Consider the following 23,309-nt stretch of genomic DNA (forward strand, 5'->3'; position numbering starts at 1 on the left):
CTAAGAGGGACTAGCTGTTTCTGCTGCATGTTGCCATAGTTGACCTCCAGTACCTAAAGTTTCAGACCTTATTTACTTTTGTCATTCTTGTTTTTCTGGTTTAAATATTTCTTGTTGTTTTTCTGGTTGTACTGTGCAGAAATCATTGTCATAACATCAACGTAGAATTTTCCTGCACTGAACAGATAGAAACAACACTTATTGTTGATCTTTGGTATGTACCAATTCTGATCAAATTTGAGCGAAACCATATAATTGCGGTATTTTTCTTTCTTATTAATATGCATAAATAAACATTTGTCCTCATTTTCCGCATAAACGACAAAAATAAACCTGATCATGTTACAATGACTACTAAAAGTTACATAATTCATTTGAATTTATGGCTCAGACTACAAGCTGCAACAACAGCCGCAGATGCAACAACAAAATTTGTCCAAATTTCAGGCAGCATTGTCCAGTGTTACACGCATGCAGCTATATTTAGTAGCAAACCTAAAATCACAATTTTTTCTCAGAACCTCATCAAAAATGAAAATTGACAGACAACATGGACAACATGTATTATTGTTGGTTTCACAAGTTTTGCTAATTCAGACGAAAATTTTGCCAAATGGTATTTTTAGTCCCCACGGACACCATCCGGGGGACTTATAGGTTTGGTCATGTCCGTGCGTGTGTGCGTGCGTGCGTGCGTCCGTTCACGCAGATATCTCAGAGATGCCTGGAGCGATTTCATTCAAACTTGGTACAAGGATTACTTTATATGTCATACATATGCACGTCGATTTGTTTTGTGATACGATCCAATATGGCCGCCAGGCGGCCATTTTATTACGATTTTTTCATGTACAGAGCCATAACTCAGACATGTTTCAACCGATTTTATTCAAACTTGGTACAAGGACATTGACCTATGTCATACATATGCACGTTGATTTGTTTTGTGATACGATCCAATATGGCCACCAGGCGGCCATTTTGTTATGATTTTTTCATGTACAGAGCCATAACTCAGGCATATCTCAACCGATTTTATTCAAAGTTGGTACAAGGACATTGACCAATGTCATAGATATGCACGCCATTTTGTTTTGTGATACGATCCAATATGGCTGCCGTGCGGCCATTTTTTTTACGATTTTTTCATGTACAGAGCCATAACTCAGACATGTATCAAGCGAATTTATTCAAAGTTGGTACTAGGAGATTGACTAACGTCAATTTGTTTTGTAATACGGTCCAATATGGCCGCCAAGCGGCCATTTTATTACGATTTTTTCATATACAGAGCCGTAACTGGGGCATATCTCAACCGAATTTATTCAAAGTTGGTACATGGACATTGACTTATGTCATACATATACCTTTTGATTTTTTAAACAGTAAGATCAAATATTGCTGCCTGGCGGCGATTTTGTCACGATTGTCTCATGTACAGAGCCATAACTCAGACATTTCCACCAGTATCATTCAAAGTTGGTACAAGGACATTGACCTATTTCATAAATATCCTGGTCAATTTGTTTCACGTCATGTAGCAGTATCATGTCAATTATTGAAGTTTCGTAATTAGGCTGATATGTCAAGAAATATTGCATCAAATTTCATGAAACTTTGTACAGATGTTAGGCTCACATTGCTTTAAAGGTATACTGTCACCTGTTCCAATTTTGCCACAGTTACCATGGAAAGAAAAAATATAACCAATCACAGATTTTAAGCGGGTGGCCGCTTTTTAAAACAGCGCCCTCACATGGGCATTTTGAATATGAAGGAACGCCCCTTTGACCATATATGGGCATATTTAGATTACAGGTGAATTTATAACTTTAACATTGAAAAAGACATTTATCAGTGTCATTTTAATTAATTTGCAATTGAATATGTAATGGACTTTCCTAATTAGAGTGATATATCCACAAATACAACGTCAAATTTGATGAAACTTGATACAGATGTTGATCTCATAGTGTTGTAAATACTGCATCAAACTTTATGAAATATGGTACCGGTCATTATCTGTTCGTGTTAGGATAGTATGCAAAATGTTTTGCAACATCCTGTTGATTAATTCCTAGTAGACTCATTTAATGACCTTTAGGATGGTGGCCTACATTGGTTTTAATGTTTTTCATCACCGTGGAACTCATTCTTGGCCATTGAGCACCATCTTTATCAAAGTATTTTTATCACAGACCTAATTAATGAAGAGGACTCTGTCCTCTCTGAGGACCTTAATCAAGTAGCCATTAACAAGTGGGGACTGTGTCATCAACGATGACTTGTTCTCTTGCATTTTGCAATTTGTCAAACATGCAGCAGAAGCACTGCAATTAAAATGCAACTGTTACAGTGAATTCTAAAGCAGCTGAAAGTCATCCTCTGTGACCATTCTCCTTGCGTTAAGCCTTATCTATGTACAGATTTAATAGCAACAGTGACCAAGTGACCTACATTTGGTTCACATTTTTTAGCTCGCATTTGGTTATACCAATGTGAGATTATCATATAGAGCTGAAGTCGGTGGCGTCTGTATGTATGTGTGTATGTATGTAATGAAATACGTACGTATACGTACTTCAAAAACTCACGAACTGCTGCTCTTTTTAGCTCGGTATTTAGTTTGTGTGTGCATCCTGGGCTGTAGATGGCATTTTGTTCAAATGAAGTTTGCAGTGCCCAAATTATGCAAATGAACTTTAAAAATGTGAAAATGGTCAAAAATCAATAACTCAAGAACTGTTGGTTTGATTGCTTTGAAAATTGGTATGCAAGTACCTTAGGTAGACCATTTACAGTTTTATGTATATCGTGAAGATATCTTGAATTTTGTATTTTTGCTGAATTTTTGGTGATAATCCTCATTTTAAGTAAAAATTCTTCTTCTCTGAAACCGCCAGCCCAGTTTCTCTCAAATTCGGGTAAGATGTTTGCAAGGGTGTTACCCTTCTAATTTGTTGAAATTATGACAAAATTTGAAAAATTACTGTTTTGGGGCAATTTTTGTCAATTTTGGTCAAAAAATCGCAAAAAAAAATTTTCTTTTTAAAGTCCCTGGACAGACAGCTTTTATATTTGGTGTACAGATGTCCAGGGAATTGTCCTGAAATATACAAATTTGTATTTTTAGCTACTATAGACTATAGTCTATAGAAGCTATTGGGATGGGTATCCATCCGTCGTCTGTCGTCAGTCTGTATGTATGTATGTATGTGTGTATGTATGTATGTATGTATGTCCGTTTGTGAGGCGTCTGTCCACTCAAATATCTTGAGAACCGCAGTACTTACTAATTCGATATTTGTTGTGTAGATGAAAAATATGATTTTGAGAAACTATTTTTTTTTAATTTTTTGATATTGTTGAAAATAGGCAAATTAATGCCAAAAAAGGCGTTTTGGTAAAAAATCATCTTCTTCATAACCGCTGGTCAGACAGCTTTGTTATTTGGATACAGGTCCCTAGGGACAACCCAACTTGGATTTGTTCAAATTGTGATGAAATATGCAAATCTGTATTTTTTGGTCATTTTTGATCAAAATGTGACTTACATTGTATGTAATTCTTGTACTGTATAAACCCTATCAATTCACCCAGAAAAAAATAATTAACATGATTTTAAATAATTGAATAATTAGGAAATCATCAAAGCCAAAATAATTTTAGTGTAGAATTATCAGAAAGTTCAACTTTATTTTGACAGTTCATAGTGAAATGCTTACCATCTTAGAGGATTAAAACATGTAAAGGCAACTTTCCTGAACCCCAACTTTGACATATTCTGAACCGTCATTTATTGTGCCTGTATGTTATCTAAAAGAAATTGCTCAAATAGTTTGTCATGATAGGGTGGTCAAATAAATAGAGATAGAGAAAGTTCTAATTTCCATCTATGGTTGACTTGGTAAGGAATAAAAATTACTTTTTGAGGAAAAAAATAGAGTGGTCAATTAAAAGAGTGGTCAAAGTGATAGGTTTTTATGGTAAAGCTTGGCTGTAAGATTCCTCACGTGCTATTTATAGCAATTATGCAATCTGTGTAAACAGTGCAATGAAAGCCTTACATGATGCTTTTGATGACCTTGAACTTCTTAAGTTTCAAACATTTGTCTCTTCAGTGTGCTTTCTCTAAGTAAGTACAGTCTCAACTTATTCAACAGAACTTACTTACAATGTTAATTTGAAAGTTAAAATGAAATACTGATAAAAAGATAACCAGCTGAAGATTCTTTATAACCTGACAGATATGCTGTTTTCTTATGACAAAATCTTGATTTAAGCAACTCTTGTTTACTTTAATTAGAATGTAGTTAACTCTTGTTTATTAGCTACTATAGAATAATATAGTCTATAGAAGCTATTGGGATGGGTATCCATCTGGCGTGCACTGTCAGTATGTATGTATATGTATGTATGTCCGTTTGTGAGGCGTCCGTCCACTCAAATATCTTGAGAACTGCAGTACTTACTGATTTAATATTTGTTGTGTGGATAAAATATATGATTTTGAGAAACTCTTTTTATTAATTTTTGATATTGTTGAAAATATGCAAATTAGCACCAAAAAGGCGTTTTTGGTAAAAAATCTTCTTCTTCATAACCACTGGTCAGACAGCTTTGTTATTTGGTATACAGGTCCCTAGGGATAACCCAACTTAGATTTGTTAAAATTGTGATGAAATATGCAAATCTGTATTTTTACGGAATTTTTTTTTCCATTTTTGGTCAGGCCATCCTGAAATGAGCTATCAAAGATATCCACCTTCTTCATCAATACATGTGTCACAAAAGGTTATTCTCTACATAACACAGCAGAGCTCTGTCAACTGTTGAGTCGCTTGTTTTTTCAAAACTGCTGGTCAGACAGCTTCAATATTTGGTTTACAGGTCCCTAGGATGACCTTAGTGAGATAATTTCATACAGTCAGGAAATACTTAATTTTGTATCCATGTCTATAGTAGCTTCAGGGACTTTGGCCCTATGTTTAAGACAATTTTGTCATTTTTGGTCAAGAAAACTTGTTCTCAAAATTACGTGTTTGATAGCTTTGGAATTTGGTACAAAAGTCCCGAGGGATGTTTATAGATAAATTTTCTGCTCAAAGTGTTGGGAAGCTCCCAAATTTTTATATTTAGGCAATTTTCTCAGTTTGCGACCTTAAATGACCTACACCAACCTATATGTTGTGAGACAGTTTCGAAGGCTGTGAAATAATTTTGTCATATTTGGTATCGATTTGTAGTAAAATTTGATCCAGAAAACAAAGCTGAGGTAATTTTTAGCTCCCATAGCCATATGTATATATGGCAATGGAAGCTATTCTTATAGGCTAGGGAAATGTCTGTATGTATGTATGTCTGTATGTCTGTATGTCAACATCAAAAACTCCAAAACCGCTGTACATTTCATCTTGATATTTGGTGTGTACATGGATGATGGGCTGTAGATGAGATTTTGTTCAAATGAAGTTGTCATTGCCAAAAATATGCAAATTAAGTGAAAAAATGTAAAAACAGTGAAAATTGAAAAAACTCAATAACCACTGAGCAGATTACATGAAAAATTAGCATGTAAGTACTTTGGGCTGACATGAAATGATTGTGCACATCTTGGGTCAGTATCTTGGACTTGCTATTTTTCATGAATTTTTTTGTAATTTTCTCCCATTTTTGGTCAAAAAATCTCCTGCTCTGAAACCACAAGTCCGATTGATTTGAAACTTGGTATGGAAGTGCATAGGAGTGACCTTTCGCAAATTTGGGCAAATCGTGGTGAAATTTGCATATTTTTAGTTTACAAGTCCATAGACTCCCATGTATAAGGCAGATCTCCATAGACTCCCATGTATAAGGCCACGAAAAATAAAAATTTAGTTTCTCATCGCATTCATATTGCAAAAAGGATGCAGTGACACAATTTTTAGTCTCCACGGATGAAGTCCAGTGAGCTTATAGATTGGGTCATGTCCGTCTGTTCGTCAATCCGTGAGTCCATCCTTCCACGCAGATATCTCGGATATTTTGACAAAATGTCATGTGACCTTGATGACCTTTGATCTCAAATATACATATTTGTCCATAACTCAGTAACCACAAGTGCTACCACCCTTCATATATGGTATGATGGGACAGCTTATGACGCCACATATTGTACCTCATTAATTATGCACATATCTAATTTTGAGCGAGCCAATAGAGCTAGAGGTCTGATTTTTGGTATATAGGGATAACTTAGCAAACAATTTTTTTGACAAAATGTCACGTGACCTCGGTGACCTTTGACCTCAAATATACATATTTGTCCATAACTCAGTAACCACAAGTGCTACAGCCTTCATGTATGGTATGATGGGACACCTTATGACGCCACATATTGTACCTCATTATTTATGTGCATATCTAATTTTGAGCGAGCCAATAGAGCTAGAGGTCTGATTTTTGGTATATAGGGATAACTTAGCAATACAATTTTTTTGACAAATGTCAAGTGACCTCGGTGACCTTTGACCTCAAATATACATATTTGTCCATAACTCAGTAACCACAAGTGCTACACCCTTCATATATGGTATGATGGGACAGCTTATGACGCCACATATTGTACCTCATTAATTATGCACATATCTAATTTTGAGCGAGCCAATAGAGCTAGAGGTCTGATTTTTGGTATATAGGGATAACTTAGCAATACAATTTTTTTGACAAAATGTCACGTGACCTCGGTGACCTTTGACCTCAAATATACATATTTGTCCATAACTCAGTAACCACAAGTGCTACAGCCTTCATGTATGGTATGATGGGACAGCTTATGACGCCACATATTGTACCTCATTAATTATGCACATATCTAATTTTGAGCGAGCCAATAGAGCTAGAGGTCTGATTTTTGGTATATAGGGATAACTTAGCAAAACAATTTTTTTGACAAAATGTCACGTAACCTCGGTGACCTTTGACCTCAAATATACATATTTTTCCATAACCCGGTAGCCACAAGTGCTACACCCTTCATGTTTGGTATGATTGGACACCTTATGGCGCCACAGACTGTACCTCAATAATTATGCGCATATCTCATTCTGAGCGAGCCAATAGAGCTGGATGTCTAATTAGACTTATAGGTTTGGTCATGTCCGTGCGTGCGTGCGTGCGTGTGTGCGTGCGTCCGTCCGTTCACGCAGATATCTCTGAGATGCCTGGAGCGATTTTATTCAAACTTGGTACAAGGATTACTTCATATGTCATACAGATGCACGTCAATTTGTTTTGTGATACGATCCAATATGGCCGCCAGGCGGCCATTTTATTACGATTTTTTCATGTACACAGCCATAACTAAGGCATGTTCCAACAGATTTTATTCAAAGTTGGTACAAGGACATTGACCTATGTCATACATATGCACGTCAATCTGTTTTGTGATACGATCCAATATGGCCGCCAGGCGGCCATTTTGTTACAATTTTTTCATGTCCTGAACCATAACTCAGACATGTATCAAGCGAATTCATTCAAAAGTATTTTTATCACAGACCTAATGAAGAGGACTCTATCCTCTCTGAGGACCTGTAATCAAAATACCCATTAACAAGTGGGGACTGTGTCATCAACGATGACTTGTTTTTGGTATATAGGGATAACTTAGCGAGAGAAATTTTTTGACCAAATGTCATGTGACCTCGATGACCTTTTACCTAAAATATATGTTTATGTCAATAAATAAGTAACCACAAGTGTTATGTCCTTTGTATTTAGTAGGATGGGAGACCTTATGACAACACACGCTTTACCTCATAAATTATGTACACATGTAATTCTGGGCAAGCGAATAGAGCTAAAGATCTGATATTTTGGCATATAGGGATTAATTAGCAATATAATTTTTTTTTCAAAATGTCATGTGACCTCGATGACCTTTGACCTTGATTATACATAATATGCATATTTCAGAACCACAAGTTCTATACCCTCCAATTTTGATAGGATATTAGACCTTAAGATTGTCACATCTTGTACCTCATTTATAATGCGCATATGTATTTCTTGGCTGGCCAATACTGCTAGAGGTCTGATCTTTTTTCCCGATTTAGAACCATAACTTAGACATGCCTCATGTGTTTCAAATTGGGAACAACGACATAGACCTATGTGCCCATAGATCTCAACATATATACACTCCAGTGATACTTCTTAATGACCACATTTTCCTGCCCCATCAAGACTAATACTCCTATTACAAGTGGGGACTATGTCATTGTAAATGACTTGTTGAGTTAATGGTTGTATCACAGTATTCGATATATCTAATTCTGTCTTTTTTCCATCTTATATTCTGAATAATTACATTAAACATATTTCACTGTCTCCAGTACATTTCATTTAAGTATTTTCACTTCATGCACTTTATCCCTTTCACACATGTTCAAATATCTGACCAGAGAACAAACACTAAATAGTCCAGGATGGGAGCTACAGTGTCATTGACGCTATTTTTTTCATTGCGGATCAATTTTTGCAACATTTCCATGTAAGACACACAAGAACTGATGAAAAATTTGGATCCAGGATAATTCCAGATGTCATAGTCACCCCCCACAATGGAAGGCATTTCACTACCTGTAACTAATTTAAGTGCTGTTTACACTCGAATGATAGCACCCATAGCATTAATTAAAAAATCCCCAAGGTTGTAAGTATATTTCCTGCCATCTGGCCTTATGTAAACATGATCAACAAAGGGATGGAACATTTGATATTCAGGAGGGGGTAGGGTCTAGAAGATTGATGAGGTAGCATTACTTTTTACCAGATCCCTTGTACGTTTTTTTTCCCACTCTTTATTTTTCCCACTCTTCCAACCTTTTCTTTTTGTCAAGCCTTCTCTGGCTAATTTTTTTCGTTGACATTTGCTTATGTATGTAGGATCTGCTTGTCCTATTGCTATAGAAGTTGATATGCATGTCCCTAAAGATGACCTCCAGTACCTAAGTTGCAGAGCTTATTTGCTTTTGTCAGTCTTGTTTTTCTGGTTTAAATATTTTTGAATGGACCAATTCAAACTGAATGTGAGCACACTGTCCTTGATGTTTTTTTTCTTGTATGCCTTAACCTTTGGAAAAACTATATTAACAACAAATGATGAAAGACACTGAAGATTTCATAACATTCAAGCGTTGTCAGTGTGTGGAAGGATAGACACTACTGTCTGTGATAGAAGTGTTTTGTGTTTTCATGAAGATAGTATTCTAATTATTGGTTTTATTTTAATTAAATAGCCTGTACTGGGAGTATGCAGTTACTGTACATCTGGATGAGATTGTCTATCTACATTGCCACCAACAACGTAAGTAATCCTTACAAACAATGCTTTTCATGTCATGTTGCATGTATAACATACACAGTTAGCTTGGGTATCACATCACATGATTCATTGACTGATGGCCTGCTGTAAACCTGCATGGTTTAAGTCTATCCAGAAAGCTGGTCAGTTGATTTACACAGACTTGATCTAGCAATTTTACCTAAAAAATCTCATATTGTTTATTCATTCTGTGATGTGATGTGATGTGATGTAATGTGATCTAAAATGCATCAAAATGTGTTGCATTGCACTTTTAGTCAAAAAAGTCAAGATATTACAGATATTTCAAGATTTGATTGCATTGGACTTAAAGGTTAAATTCCAGAAAAAATCTTGTTGATTACATGGTATACTTTTTCCATCATCACAGCCATGTATTAAACCAGAAGTAATAAAAGTCATACTTCATTTCAAAAAACTGGTCAGAAATTGCTTTCAAATTTTCGATGACCTTTGACCTTGATTATACATATATATGCATATCTCAGTAACCACAAGTTCTATACCCTCCAATTTTGATAGGATATTAGACCTTTAGATGTCACATCTTGTACCTCATTTATTATGCGCATATGTTTTTCTTGGCTGGCCAATACTGCTAGAGGTCTGATCTTTTTTCCCGATTTAGAACTATACCTTAGACATGCCTCATGTGACAAACCACTTGAAACCGTACTTTTCGAAATTGCATCTGTTTCTCTTCATAGCCTGACTATCATAATTTGCGTAGAGAATTCAAAACTTCCACATCATTTATACATTCTGACATCAATAGAGAATCTGATTTTCAATTCATTACAAACAAATGTGAAACAAATATCCAAGCTCAAACAAGCTCCCCAAAAAATCATATATCCCACATCCACAGTGTTGTCCTTATATTTAAAAGTAGCCGGGTAATTCAAGAAAGTAGCCGGGTGGACTGCGAGGGAGCAAAGCGACCGAGCGGTGAGTGAGGGTAGCGATGAGGGGGGGGGAAGCGTGAGAGGGGGATGTCCCCCCTTTCACAAGGTGAAAATGAAATTTTGGAGTGAAATGGTGTTCTCTGGTGGCATCTGAGGTGACATTTAGCTGAGACTGAAACAGTACTTTTGTTGTGTGTCTTAGACGTGGCTCACATACAACAACACAAACAAACATGATTTAGTTTTGTTTGTAATATTTATGACACACTTATGGTTTTATTTGCATTGAAGATTTAACATTTAATCTTAAATCACCTGTAGTCTACTCATTTCATTCCTCATTTCCCAAAATCGGGATGGAAAATTCAAAATACTGACAGTAATCTAATAAAAACACATTCACTTTTGTTAAAAAAAACATCGGTAAGATAATTCACCGTAACAGTGTTTGCATTTACGCAAAAAAATGCGTATATAGAAAACTCATAACAATGAAAAAATGCGTAGAGTGTCGATCCAATGCGTAATGATATGACGCATTGGATCGAGTCTCTACGCATTTTTTCATTGTTATGAGTTATAATACGCAAACGATAATAGTAAAATGTTTGCGAAAGCACTCTCCGTGACTGAGCTTAGGCGCCACAACCAGACGAGATGAGTACCCGCAGAAATGGCAGGACCTGAACGGTTTTGCATGAATATATCAGACAAGAAAAATATAGTTTTGTATACATTTTGCCAAGGTCACAACTTTACAGTGAAAAACAGGTGTGATTAAATTTGTTGCAACGTTTCTGTCGATCACTCATTTTGTGTGGAAAGTTTCGGATTCTCTGGGTGTAGTCTAAAAAATTGGCATCGTAGCTGAGAGGCACGTCATCATGTCAGCTGTGCCTTTGAACTAACTACGTTGCTAATTTTCAGGCGAGCGATATTTTCTAAGTTATGACACAAAGTGAGTGATTGACAGAAATGTTGCAACAAATTAAATGCAAACCGTGCGCGATCATCGCGTCTCGCTGTCCCCAAATTTGATCAAAGCAGATATGCAGCATGGCGTCGGAAGGAAACAACTCCATTTTCTTTCAAATTTGCTCCACGAGTCGGTGAAAAAAAATGATTCAGAGGGTCCATCAAAATACACTATCGGGCAACCCAACATGGAGAACATGGAGAGGCGCAGTGAAATTGAACCCATGACGGAATCCATGACGTATAACAACAGGGCATCAGCGCCACAGTGAAGCCGTGAGGCGTGACGATGATGCGCTGGTCGGCAACAGTCGGCAACACACATGCCTGTGACCGTGGATTCTAGTACGTAAAAATAATGAATGAAAAAAAATACCCATTCAAATAAACAGTTTTTAAATCTAGAAAATGCATCGGTATTGCTCTGAGAATATCTTGATTTGTTGAGAAGATCATACTCTTTGTGACATTGGCAGCCAACAAGCTGCAGTCTCATGAACTTCGAATAGTCGATCAAAATCACATCTTTTCGGGGCTTTTCTCTCACAAATTCAGCGAAATTGAAGTTTTTCATACATAAACTAAATGTATTGTTGGAATCAAGTATATCTTTCGAAAGTATGGAAGACCGGTCACGACATGCGACATGCGAGTTTTTTAAACTGTGATTTGCTGTTAGGGTTAGTGTTGGGGTTAGGTTAGGGGTAGGGTTACCTGCGTCTTTAAACTGTGATCTGCGACCTAACCCTAACCCTAACCCTACCCTAACCCTAACCCCCAACCCTACCCCTACCCCTAACCCTAACCCTAACCACTTAACCTAACACTAACCCTAACACTAACCCTAACCGCAGATCGCAGTTTAAAAAACTAGCATGTCGCATGTCGTGACCGGTCTTCCATACGAACGGACTTTCTTTGGGAAAAAAATATTCCAGCTGCAAGGTGCCAGTGGCCAACGCCACATTTCTTTTTGATGCCATCATGAAAGATGACCTTCAAACTAATCAAACCAATCACACTGCTCGTAACAAAGGTGACACCATAGGCGTGTCCATCAACCAATCACACTATTTTACAAGTAAAAGATCGGGCTCAAAAAGCCACAAATGGGTATTAGAAACTGTTTTATGTTTGTGCAGTTGAAAGTGGGGAAAGGGATTGCAAAACTGCTAATCGTACGTGTGCTGTCTAACAGTTGGCAATGCAATCCCGAAATTTTAGGTCTGTAAAAATAATCTAATCATGTTAAAAGTAGCCGGGAAAAAATGCAAAACAGCCGGGTTATTTACCCGGCACCCGGCTTCTAAGGACAACACTGCATCCAAGAACCCCACACCATGCCACCAATCCATCATAAACTCTCCCATTGCGTACCACATGAAATGCGAGCGGGACTATGTCATTAACAATAACTTGTTAATCACAGACCTAATTAATGAAGAGGACTCTATCCTTTCCCAGGACTTGTAATTAATTAACTTACCCATTAACAAGTGGGGACTGTGTCATCAATGATGCCTTGTTAGTCCCCACGGACACCGTCCGGGGGGACTTATAGGTTTGGTCATGTCCGTGCGTCCGTCCGTGCGTCCGTCCGTGCGTCCGTGCGTCCGTCCGTCCGTCCGTGCGTCCGTCCGTTCACGCAGATATCTCAGAGACGCCTGGAGCGATTTCGTTCAAACTTGGTACAAGGATAGTACCCTACCTCATACAGATGCACGTCGATTTGTTTCACAATGCGATCAAATTTGGCGGTGTTAGAGGACTTTTTAGTTTTCACCTCCATAGACTCCCATGTATAAGGCACTCAGTCCATAGACTCCCATGTATAAGGCCGTCCATAGACTCCCATGTATAAGGCGGTCCATAGACTCCCATGTATAAGGCAGTCCATAGACTCCCATGTATAAGGAAGTCCATAGACTCCCATGTATAAGACAGTCCATAGACTCCCATGTATAAGGCAGTCCATAGACTCCCATGTATAAGGCGGTCTATAGACTCCCATGTATAAGGCAGTCCATAGACTCCCATGTATAAGGAAGTCCATAGACTCCCATGTATAAGGCAGTCCATAGACTCCCATGTATAAGGCAGTCCATAGACTCGAATGTATAAGGCCAAGAAAAATAAAAATTTAGTTTCTCATAGTATTCATATTGCAAAAAGGATGCAGTGACACAGTTTTTAGTCCCCACAGATAAAGTCCAGGGGGGCTCATAGATTGGGTCATGTCAGTCCATGAGTCCATCCATGTGAGTCCATCCGTTCACGCAGATATCTCAGACACTTTGACAAATGTCACGTGACCTTGGTGACCTTTGACCTCGAATATACATATTTGTCCATAACTCAGTAACCACAAGTGCTAAAACTTTCATATATGGTATGATGGGACACCCTATGACGCCACATATTGTACCTCATTAATTATGTGCATATCTAATTTTGAGCGAGCCAATAGAGCTAGAGGTCTGATTTTTGGTATATATGGATAACTTAGCAATACAATTTTTTTTACAAAATGTCACGTGATCTTGGTGACCTTTGACCTCAAATATACATATTTGTCCATAACTCTAATCACTAATGCTACACCCTTCATATTTGGTATGATGGGACAGCTTATGACGCCACATATTGTTCCTCATTAATTATGTGCATATCTAATTTTGAGCGAGCCAATAGAGCCAGAGGTCTGATTTTTGGTTTGTAGGGATAACTTAGCAATACAATTTTTTTGACAAAATGTCACGTGACCTCAATGACCCTTGACCTCAAATATACATATTTGTGCATAACTCAGTAACCACAAGTGCTACACTCTTCATATTTGGTATGAAGGGACACCTTATGACGCCACAAATTGTACCTCATTAATTATGTGCATATCTAATTTTGAGCGAGCCAATAGAGCTAGAGGTCTGATTTTTGGTATACATGGATAACTTAGCAATACAATTTTTTTGACAAAATGTCACGTGACCTTGGTGACCTTTGACCTCAAATATACATATTTGTCCATAACTCAGTAACCACAAGTGCTAGACCCTTCATATTTGGTATGATGGGACAGCTTATGACGCACATATTGTCCTCATTAATTATGCGCATATCTAATTTTGAGCGAGCCGATAGAGCTAGAGGTATGATTTTTGGTATGTAGGGATAACTTAGCAATACAATTTTTTTGACAAAATGTCATGTGACCTCGGTGACCTTTGACCTCAAATATACATATTTGTCCATAACTCAGGAACCATTAATGCTACACCCTTCATGTTTGGTATGATTGGACACCTTATGACGCCACATATTGTACCTCATTAATTATGTGCATATCTAATTTTGAGCAAGCCAATAGAGGTAAATGTACGATTTTTAGTATATAGGGATAGACTATAAGATAGAAATTTTTGAGAAAAATGTCATATGACCTCTATAACCTTTTACCTACAATACACGATAATGTCAATAAATAAGTAACCACAAGTGCTATGTCCTTTATATTGAGTAGGATGGAAGACCTTATGACAACACATGCTTAACCTCGTTAATTATGCCCATATATAATTGTGGCCAAGCCAATAGAGCTGGAGGTCTGAATTTTGGCATATATGGATTAATTAGCAATACAATGGTTTTTTTTTTCAAAATGTCACGTGACCTTGATGACCTTTGACCTTCAATATGCATATATATGCATATCTCAGTAACCACAAGTTCTTTACGCTTTGATTTTGATAGGATAATAGACCTTAAGATGTCACATCTTGTACCTCATTTATTATGCACATATGTATTTCTTGGCTGGCCAATACAACTAGAGGTCTGATCTTTTTTCCTGATTTAGAACCATAACTTATACATGCCTCTTGTTTCAAATGGGAACAATGACATAGACCTATGTGTCCATAGATCTGAACATATACACTCCAGTGATACTTCTAATGACCTCATTCCCTGCCCCATCAAGACTAATACTCCTATTACAAGTGGGGACTATGTCATTGACAATGACTTGTTATCATTATTTTTTTTGAAATAAGAAGCACCATATTATGTTTAAAGTCTTACAATTTTGTGTCCATTGTCTTCAGCTGATAGTGGTGGTACCATAGTTTTGGTTGGCCAAGATGGAGTACAGAGACCTCCAATTCATTTCCCTAAAGGAGGACATCTCTTATCTTTTCTGTCATGCTTGGAAAATGGTCTGCTTCCGCATGGTCAACTAGATCCCCCTTTGTGGTCTCAAAGGGGCAAAGGAAAGGTATTCCCCAAACTAAAACGAAAATCTTCACAGAACAATCTTCCTAAAGTTCAAGATGATACACAGTTGTTTGATGGAGAAGAAGCTACTGATTATGTTTTTCGAATTGTGTCTACATACAGGCCAGATTATGGTAAGTGTAAAAATTATGTACTGAACACTCAGTAGTTGTACCATCATACTGGTACATGTATTGCAAAGACATCAGGTATCTATGACCCCTTATATACGGAAGTGAGACTGAATCTGAGACTAAGACTCAAATTGAAGAAGATACTAAATGTGACCTCATTTTGTGATTATATCTGAGACTATCATTCATTACAGTAAACAGCAAATGCGATTTGATTTGAGACTGTACCTGAGACTCTCAATGACCTTTTAAATGACCTGTACGACTGGCGCTGAGACTACAACAAGTAGCAATCAAGACACCTAGCTCTTCTTGGTGTCTTGCAAAAATGATCACAGCATACAGTGTGTCGACATTGACGTATACATGTCTATGCCTTACTTCAGCTTTCTTTCCCCTTCATTTCTCATCGTACAGTAAATTATGGAAAATAAAGGTCAATGAAACAAATACTCTTTATGTATAAACGTGATATACAACTCAGTGTTTCGAGTGTAGTACATTTACTTACTATTCGAACTATGACGTTGCACTTGTAGAGAGTTGGCCAATGATACTGAAGTTACAGAAAGGTAATCAATTTACATGGTATATTTATATAATGCATCGAGAATATTGATAAAATATGGCAAATAAAACTAAGACGCGGGGACTAAGACATAAAACCAGCGATAATAGAGAAAGAAAGGGCCAACGTCAGATATGCACATGTCACAGTATCGGCTGTCGGTTCACGCCATACTGTTTATGGAACTGTCGACGTCACACCCAGTGAGGACGTTACCTTTGACCTTCATGAAGTCTGACATGCATTTGTAATTTTTTTTATTACTTTTTGACTTAACGATGTCGGGCATGCATGTAATTCAACACATATTGAAAAACTTGCTTGTTTGGATATTAGTTTGGAGAATTCATCTGTCAACCAATTTGCAATTTCGCATCTGTCGAACAACTGCAGAAGTGTGATTCCCTTGGGGCCCTGTCATTTCTGCTGCACATGCACAGTCAACAACTATCATGAATGAATGAATGAGTAAAAGCCAGTATTTGAATGTCGCAATATCAGTTGTTGTTTCAAACAAATTTTCATCTCTGGGAGAAACTCCACGATGATGCTTTGGAAATCAAACAGGAAATGACGTCCTCTGTGCTCCGATCAATCCGCCCATTGAGATAAAGAGTTTCTTTAGGAAATCTCTTGTCTGTTTGTTTTGTCTTTCATTTTAGTTTAGCCATCCATTTCTAGCTCCATGGTTTAACAAAAAATAGTTCAAGTCGTTTAAAGGGTAAGGACACTTGAAATCTATCAAATCAAATTGAGTGTGTTTTGTTATCAGTCGGCAAGTCGTTTCCAAAGTGACTTTTTTTTGAATAGGTAACTCTGCTCTTTCGGATAGATGCATGTGTATAACTCTTGAACTATTTCAATACCCATTGTTACTGTGAGAAAGATGTGATATCAGCTTGAGCCAAGTGCATGTTTTTCATATGGAAGGTCAAAGAAAGTGTACATTGTGCCAGATGTCCATTTTCCTCTCCGTTTAGTGACTTTTTTCAACTTTACCACGGCTGCCGTGGAAAATCTGCCATCTGGATGTCAAACCGTTGACCTATGATGTCACATTTTACCAGTAGTATCGGGAAATCAACAAAAACACCTGTTCTCGGTCGATACTTTGTTAGTAAGCAAACTTCAGTGCCTGAATCAAATCAACTCTCCAACAATATTTTTTTGTACACTGTAATTGCTGTAAACATGCTGGGAACATGCTAGAATCTGGTGATCGTTGAAAGCGAGTGCTATTGCAGGTCAGAACTTCTATATTACGTCAGGGAGTCAGTCACATGTCAGTCACAAGAACAGTTGCATTTGCTGTTCACATTTTAAATGAGATTCTCAGACGGGAATCTCAAATTCGCTCGCAAATATACATCCCGAAGCAAAATGGGAGTCTCAAGTTCAGTCACAAACGTGATTGCACTTTGACTCTTCTATGAACTGAGAGTCTCAGAATCAGTTGCATTCCTTATTCATTTGGGGTTGTACATATACCTCAAAACATAGATCTTCTTTGTGATGATGAGATGCAGTTGTGTGTCAGTACTCTAACACCAACCATGACTGCAGAAGTGAACTCAGATGATTAAATTACTGTCCACAACTGACACAACTGGATTTTCAATGTAAAATTAGGATTTAGCTTTACTAAAAATCATATTATTATAGTGTAATTAATTTCAATATACTTGTTGGTACAATATGATTGGTTCCAATTAGTAGAATATGTATTCAAACACTGCGCTGTCAGTTATCGATATGTTGGCAGATGCCAAAGAACCCACACATGACTAACTTGTTCAATCTCAACCTGTCTTTTGCTAATTTCAGTTTTGTTGAATCCTTGTCTTCTGCTTAGATGCCTAAAGGGATATGACAAGGTCATGTTCATAGTTATTTACCTGGTACACCACTATTTCGTGGTTCAAGATGACCTTTGGGATGCCTTTGTCATTTTCGATATGTTCCTTGGACTTGGTAAATTTCATAGTTACCTTGAATGATATTGATTATTGGACCTGATTTGATGTCTATTACACTTAATTTTTGTCAAAACTATTCATTCATATTAAGAATACCATTGCTGATTGGTCTCTGGACTTTTTAAATATGATTTGTGCTGAACTTTTTTGAGTATTGGGTTAACTTCCAACTGAATTTTTTTACAAGTTATGAAGTTGTAAATGCCATGGGATCTAGAGGGAACATTGCGTCAATGCCAATGACATGCAGTCCAGAATAAGGACTTTCAAGTTTGTTGTACCAGTGTTTGTGTTTATATGCACCTCTGTGCATCCGCATAGGCTTCTAGTCTTGTCTTCAAATTTCTATAGAAGTGAAATGTGTATTAGTTTGTGTTGGGATGCAGTGTGCGACCCGTTTTGACATTTTTAGCTACCAGTTACTTCACATTGCTAGTATATAATGTGGCAAAAGAAGCTATAGGGGTGGCAGCTGCCTGTCTGTCCATCTGTCCATTCACTTTTGGCACTTGATAGTTTGTGATTTGATAAATGCATGTATTTTTTGGTCAAGGATGGAATTTCTTAGATATTGATGTCATGATGGCTCAAAAGTATTCAGATTAGCTCAATAAATGCAATGATCAGAAATGTTGAAATTTGTTCAAGACATGTTGAGTTGATATCTATTATGCAAATGAACAAAATGCGTATAACAATGGTAAAAAAATCGTAAACTTGAAAACTACAAGATCTAAGACTGAAATTTTGTGAAAACAGGCCTACTTTGATGACGATTCAGGTTATCAAATCAAATTGATCACATGACTAATATGCTAATGAGCCAAAATATGCTAAGAAATAGTAAAAAAATTGTTGTACCTGTTCAAATCCAGCACATTCACATTTTCTTTAGCAAAATGTCTACCAACAGGATCAGGAGTAACATGTTAGGTGTCTACTGTGTATTTCCCAAGGATGTTGTCAAAATCATTAACAATTACTTTAATATCCTCCATCTTGCATGCTAAGCTTCAATTATAACACCAAACAACCATCATGTACGTATGACAGCTTACATAAGCTGGTGGTGTTACTGAAGTCTTTGCTTCTTGTTAAGTTCTACTTATATGTAAAGTATTTGTAATTTAAAATAGCTATACTATTACAAAATCAATTCCAAATATTGTAAATTATCTTTCATCAATATTTGCTTTTTTAGCTACTATAGACTATTGTCTATAGAAGCTATTGGGATGGGTATCCGTCCGGCGTCCGGCATCAGTCTGTATGTATGTATGTATATGTATGTATGTCCGTTTGTGAGGCATCCGTCCACTCAAATATCTTGAGAACCGCAGTACTTACTGATTTGATATTTGTTGTGTAGATGAAAAGTATGATTTTGAGAAACTGTTTTTTTAATTTTTTGATATTGTTGAAAATAGGCAAATTAATGCCAAAAAAGGTGTTTTTGGTAAAAAATCTTCTTCTTCATAACCGCTGGTCAGACAGCTTTGTTATTCTGGTGTACAGGTCCCTAGGGGTAACCCAACTTAGATTTGTTCAAATTGTGATGAAATATGCAAATGTATATTTTTAAGGAACTTTTTTGTCATTTTTGGTCAAATTTGACTTACATTGTATGTAATTCTTGTACTGTATAAACCCTATCAATTCACCCAGTAAAAAAATAATTAATATGATTTTAAATGATTGAATTAGGAAATCATCAAAGCCAAAATAATTTTAGTGTAGAATTTCAGAAAGTTCAACTTTTTTTGACAGTTCATAGTGAAATGCTTACCATCTTGGAGGATTAAAACATGTAAAGGCAACTTTCCTGAATCCCAACTTTGACATATTTTGAACCATCATTTATTGTGCCCTGTATGTTATCTAAAAGAAATTGCTCAAAATAGTCAATAGAGATAGAGATAGAGAACGTTCTAATTTCCATTTATGGTTGACTTGGTAAGGATAAAATAAAATTACTTTTTGAGGAAAAAAATAGAGTGGTCAATTAGAAGAGTGGTCAAAGTGATAGGGTTTTTAGCTCACATTTGGTTATACCAATGTGAGTTTATCGTATAGGCTTAAGTCGTTTGCATGCTATTTGCATGTCTGTATGTCTGTATGTATGTATGTATGTATGTATGTATGTATGTATGTATGTATGTATGTATGTATGTCCGTCCACGTCAAAAACAGCTAAACCGCAGCACCTACTGTCTTAGTATTTGGTGTACAGGTGCACCTAGGGGTGGAGATGTGAATTTGTTCAAATGAACATGTCAGTGCCAAAAACATGCAAATGAGGGGGAAAAGGAAAAACCCTGCAAATTTCTAAACTCTGTAACCGTTGGTCAGATTGGGTTGAAACTTGGTGTGCAGGTTCCTTAGGCATTCTAAAGTAGGTGATAAAAATTTGGGATGAAATTTGCATGTTTCTATTTTTAGGGTAATTTTTTCAGTTTTAGTCAAAAAATGTTTTTCTCTGAAACCACTCATCTGATTGCTTTGAAATTGGTATACATGTCCCTCAGGATGACCTCAGTCAAGTGTATACAAATTGAATCGAAATTTTAATATTTGTAATTTGGGGCAATTTTCCAAATTTTTGGTCAAAACTTTTTTTATTGAAAAATTACCAATCTGATAGCTTTGATATTTGGTATACAGGTTCCTAAGGTTGATCAAAATCAGTTTAATGAATATTGTGAAGATATCTTGAATTTTGTATTTTTGCTGAATTTTTGGTTTCTTTTCTCATTTTAAGTAAAATTTCTTCTTCTCTGAAACCGCTAGCCCAATTGCTCTCAAATTTGGATTGGATGTTTGCAAGGGTGTTACCCTTCTAATTGTTGAAATTACGACAAAATTGGAAATATTACTGTTTTGGGGCAATTTTTGTCATTTTTGGTCAAAAAATCTTAAAAGATGTATTCTTTTTAAAGCCCCTGGACAGACAGCTTTTATATTTGGTGTACAGATGTCCAGAGATGACAATAGTTAGATATGTGGAAATTGTCCTGAAATATACAAATTTGTATTTTTAGGACAATTTTAGTACTTTGTGCCCTGTGGGCACAAGGTACTAATGTGATGGCGCGGCCCAATATGGCCAACATAGTGGGCCGTATGCTGTGGACGCAGGTATCTCAGAAACACTTCAGTAACTTTTTCTGAAATTTGGTCTGGTGGTCACTTGGGCATGTATCTCAAACGGTCTTTTTTCTTTTTTTGATTGAATCATTTTAAAGTCACTTTTTTAGCTTTTTTCTGAAAACCACTATTTTCACTTTTTCCTCAAAACCACTGATTTGATTATTGTGATGTTTGGCATGGGTGTTCGTATAGTTGAAATACCGTCAGAAATGTTCAAAATTTGGTGATACATGCCTTACATTATTTTTAAACAATATTTTTATCCATTTTTATTTTATATTTACTTGATTTTGCCTCACTTTCGCTAAAGCTACCGTCTGCGCATGCGCACAACTGTAGGACAAAATCTGAGTTGAAGAATCGAAACGGACGCCATCTTGTTTCTCGGTATGGGCACATTTTTACGTTGTGAACGTTTCACTGTGTATTTCAATAGATTCTATAGTTATGAAGTTGACAGTGATGCACTTTTGCAGCTGTCGTGTATTTTTTTTGTACGAAAGGCGCCTTTGATCGACTGAAGAATGATGGCCTCCGTAGGCGATAAACACCGGTACTGGCAGGCATATCAGTTCTACTGAGGAAGTAATCCACTGGCCCGTATAGGTCAGGGGCTCACTTAGGGGAGAACCACTTGATTTCTGGGGGGGGGGGGGGGGTATGGAGGATTTCGAGGAAAAAAATTGTCACCAGGTGAAATAAAAGAAATAAATTAAGCCTGTAATGGCTTGAGAAAAAAATATTCTCATAACAGACAGAAATAAAAAAGGAATTGTCACAATGCTGTTGAAATGAGCAAAATTTTGGAAACTTCATTCTCATGTATTCTTTGCTGGCATGCTGCCAAAGGCACGCAAATGTTTTTACCACAAGTAATTCTTATGGGTTTTTTTCCAGCACTTATGATGTAAGCATTCACTACTGTACACCTCGGTGCACTCGATGTTTTCCTTCCCTTTTCTGACCCAAGAAATCATGTTTCAGGATTTCTGTTGCAATATCTCAATGGTATAGGCAATATCTAGATGGGACTATTTGACTTCTGTAAATCGTGAAAATTCAAAACACAAGATAGGAGTCAATAAACTAGTGTTAAAACCAATACATTATTCTCTCAATATAAATATGTTAGAAAGATTACAAGTTGACAATGAAAATTGAGGAACAACAAATATAATGAAATACACTGTGTGAGCCTTGTTTCTCTGACCACAAAAGATAACATCTCCCCTGAGAACTTAAAAGGACTTGACTGTTTTAAAGAAAAGCAGGTATAGTACTGATCACAGTTGATTTGCCAAAAAAGTGTTCTATAATTTAAAGTTGTATATATAATAGACTTTCCATTTTGTTTGTCATTTGTTGGAATGTAAAATGAATAAATAAAAACATCCTGTGATATGTGAAACACTGGCTTAAATTTGAAAAATTGCACTGCTACTCCATTTGAAAAAAAAATTGATGCAGGTCTGACTGTAGAAATAAAAAAATGCTGTCTCTCTAACAAAAAAAAGTTCCCATACCCACTTCCTGCATACCCCCCCCCCCCCGAAATCAAATGGGTCTCCCCTTAATATGCGCATGCGCACATAACAAGTTAGCGTTGTTTTTCAAGGACTTTGTAAAATCAAACCATGCAAACCGAGGCCATCATGTTTCTCGGTCAGTTGCGAATTTTGACGTTTTAAAGGTTTTAGCGTATATTTGATTGCTGTCATGTATTTTTTGGCGATAGACTGAAGAATGATGGCCTCCGTACTCGGTACTCCCCAGTACCGGCGAATCCATTGCTTTTAATAGCGAGGCAATCCCACCGGCGGCCCGTACTAATAGCTGGGTGAGAACGAGGGAAATGCTCTGTCCTTCTACCTCCGGCCTCCATGTCATAACAAACTAGCGTCTTTTTATGTTGATGTACTGTCCTTTCGACACAGTTGCTTATTTTGGGTAATTTCGACAGTTGTG

General features: G+C 36.8%; 1 protein-coding gene across 1 annotated transcript in view; it reads left to right on the forward strand.

Moving 5' to 3' along the window:
- The window catches only part of LOC139127705 (small G protein signaling modulator 1-like), a 276,762-nt gene that overhangs the window by 88,188 nt on the left and 165,265 nt on the right, over nucleotides 1-23,309 (forward strand). Inside the window, 2 exon segments of the mRNA XM_070693601.1 lie at nucleotides 9,282-9,349; nucleotides 15,351-15,653. Coding sequence (XP_070549702.1) covers nucleotides 9,282-9,349; nucleotides 15,351-15,653 — 371 coding nt within the window.

The sequence above is a fragment of the Ptychodera flava genome, unplaced genomic scaffold (genome assembly GCF_041260155.1).
Source record: "Ptychodera flava strain L36383 unplaced genomic scaffold, AS_Pfla_20210202 Scaffold_35__1_contigs__length_1935909_pilon, whole genome shotgun sequence".
NCBI lineage: Eukaryota > Metazoa > Hemichordata > Enteropneusta > Ptychoderidae > Ptychodera > Ptychodera flava.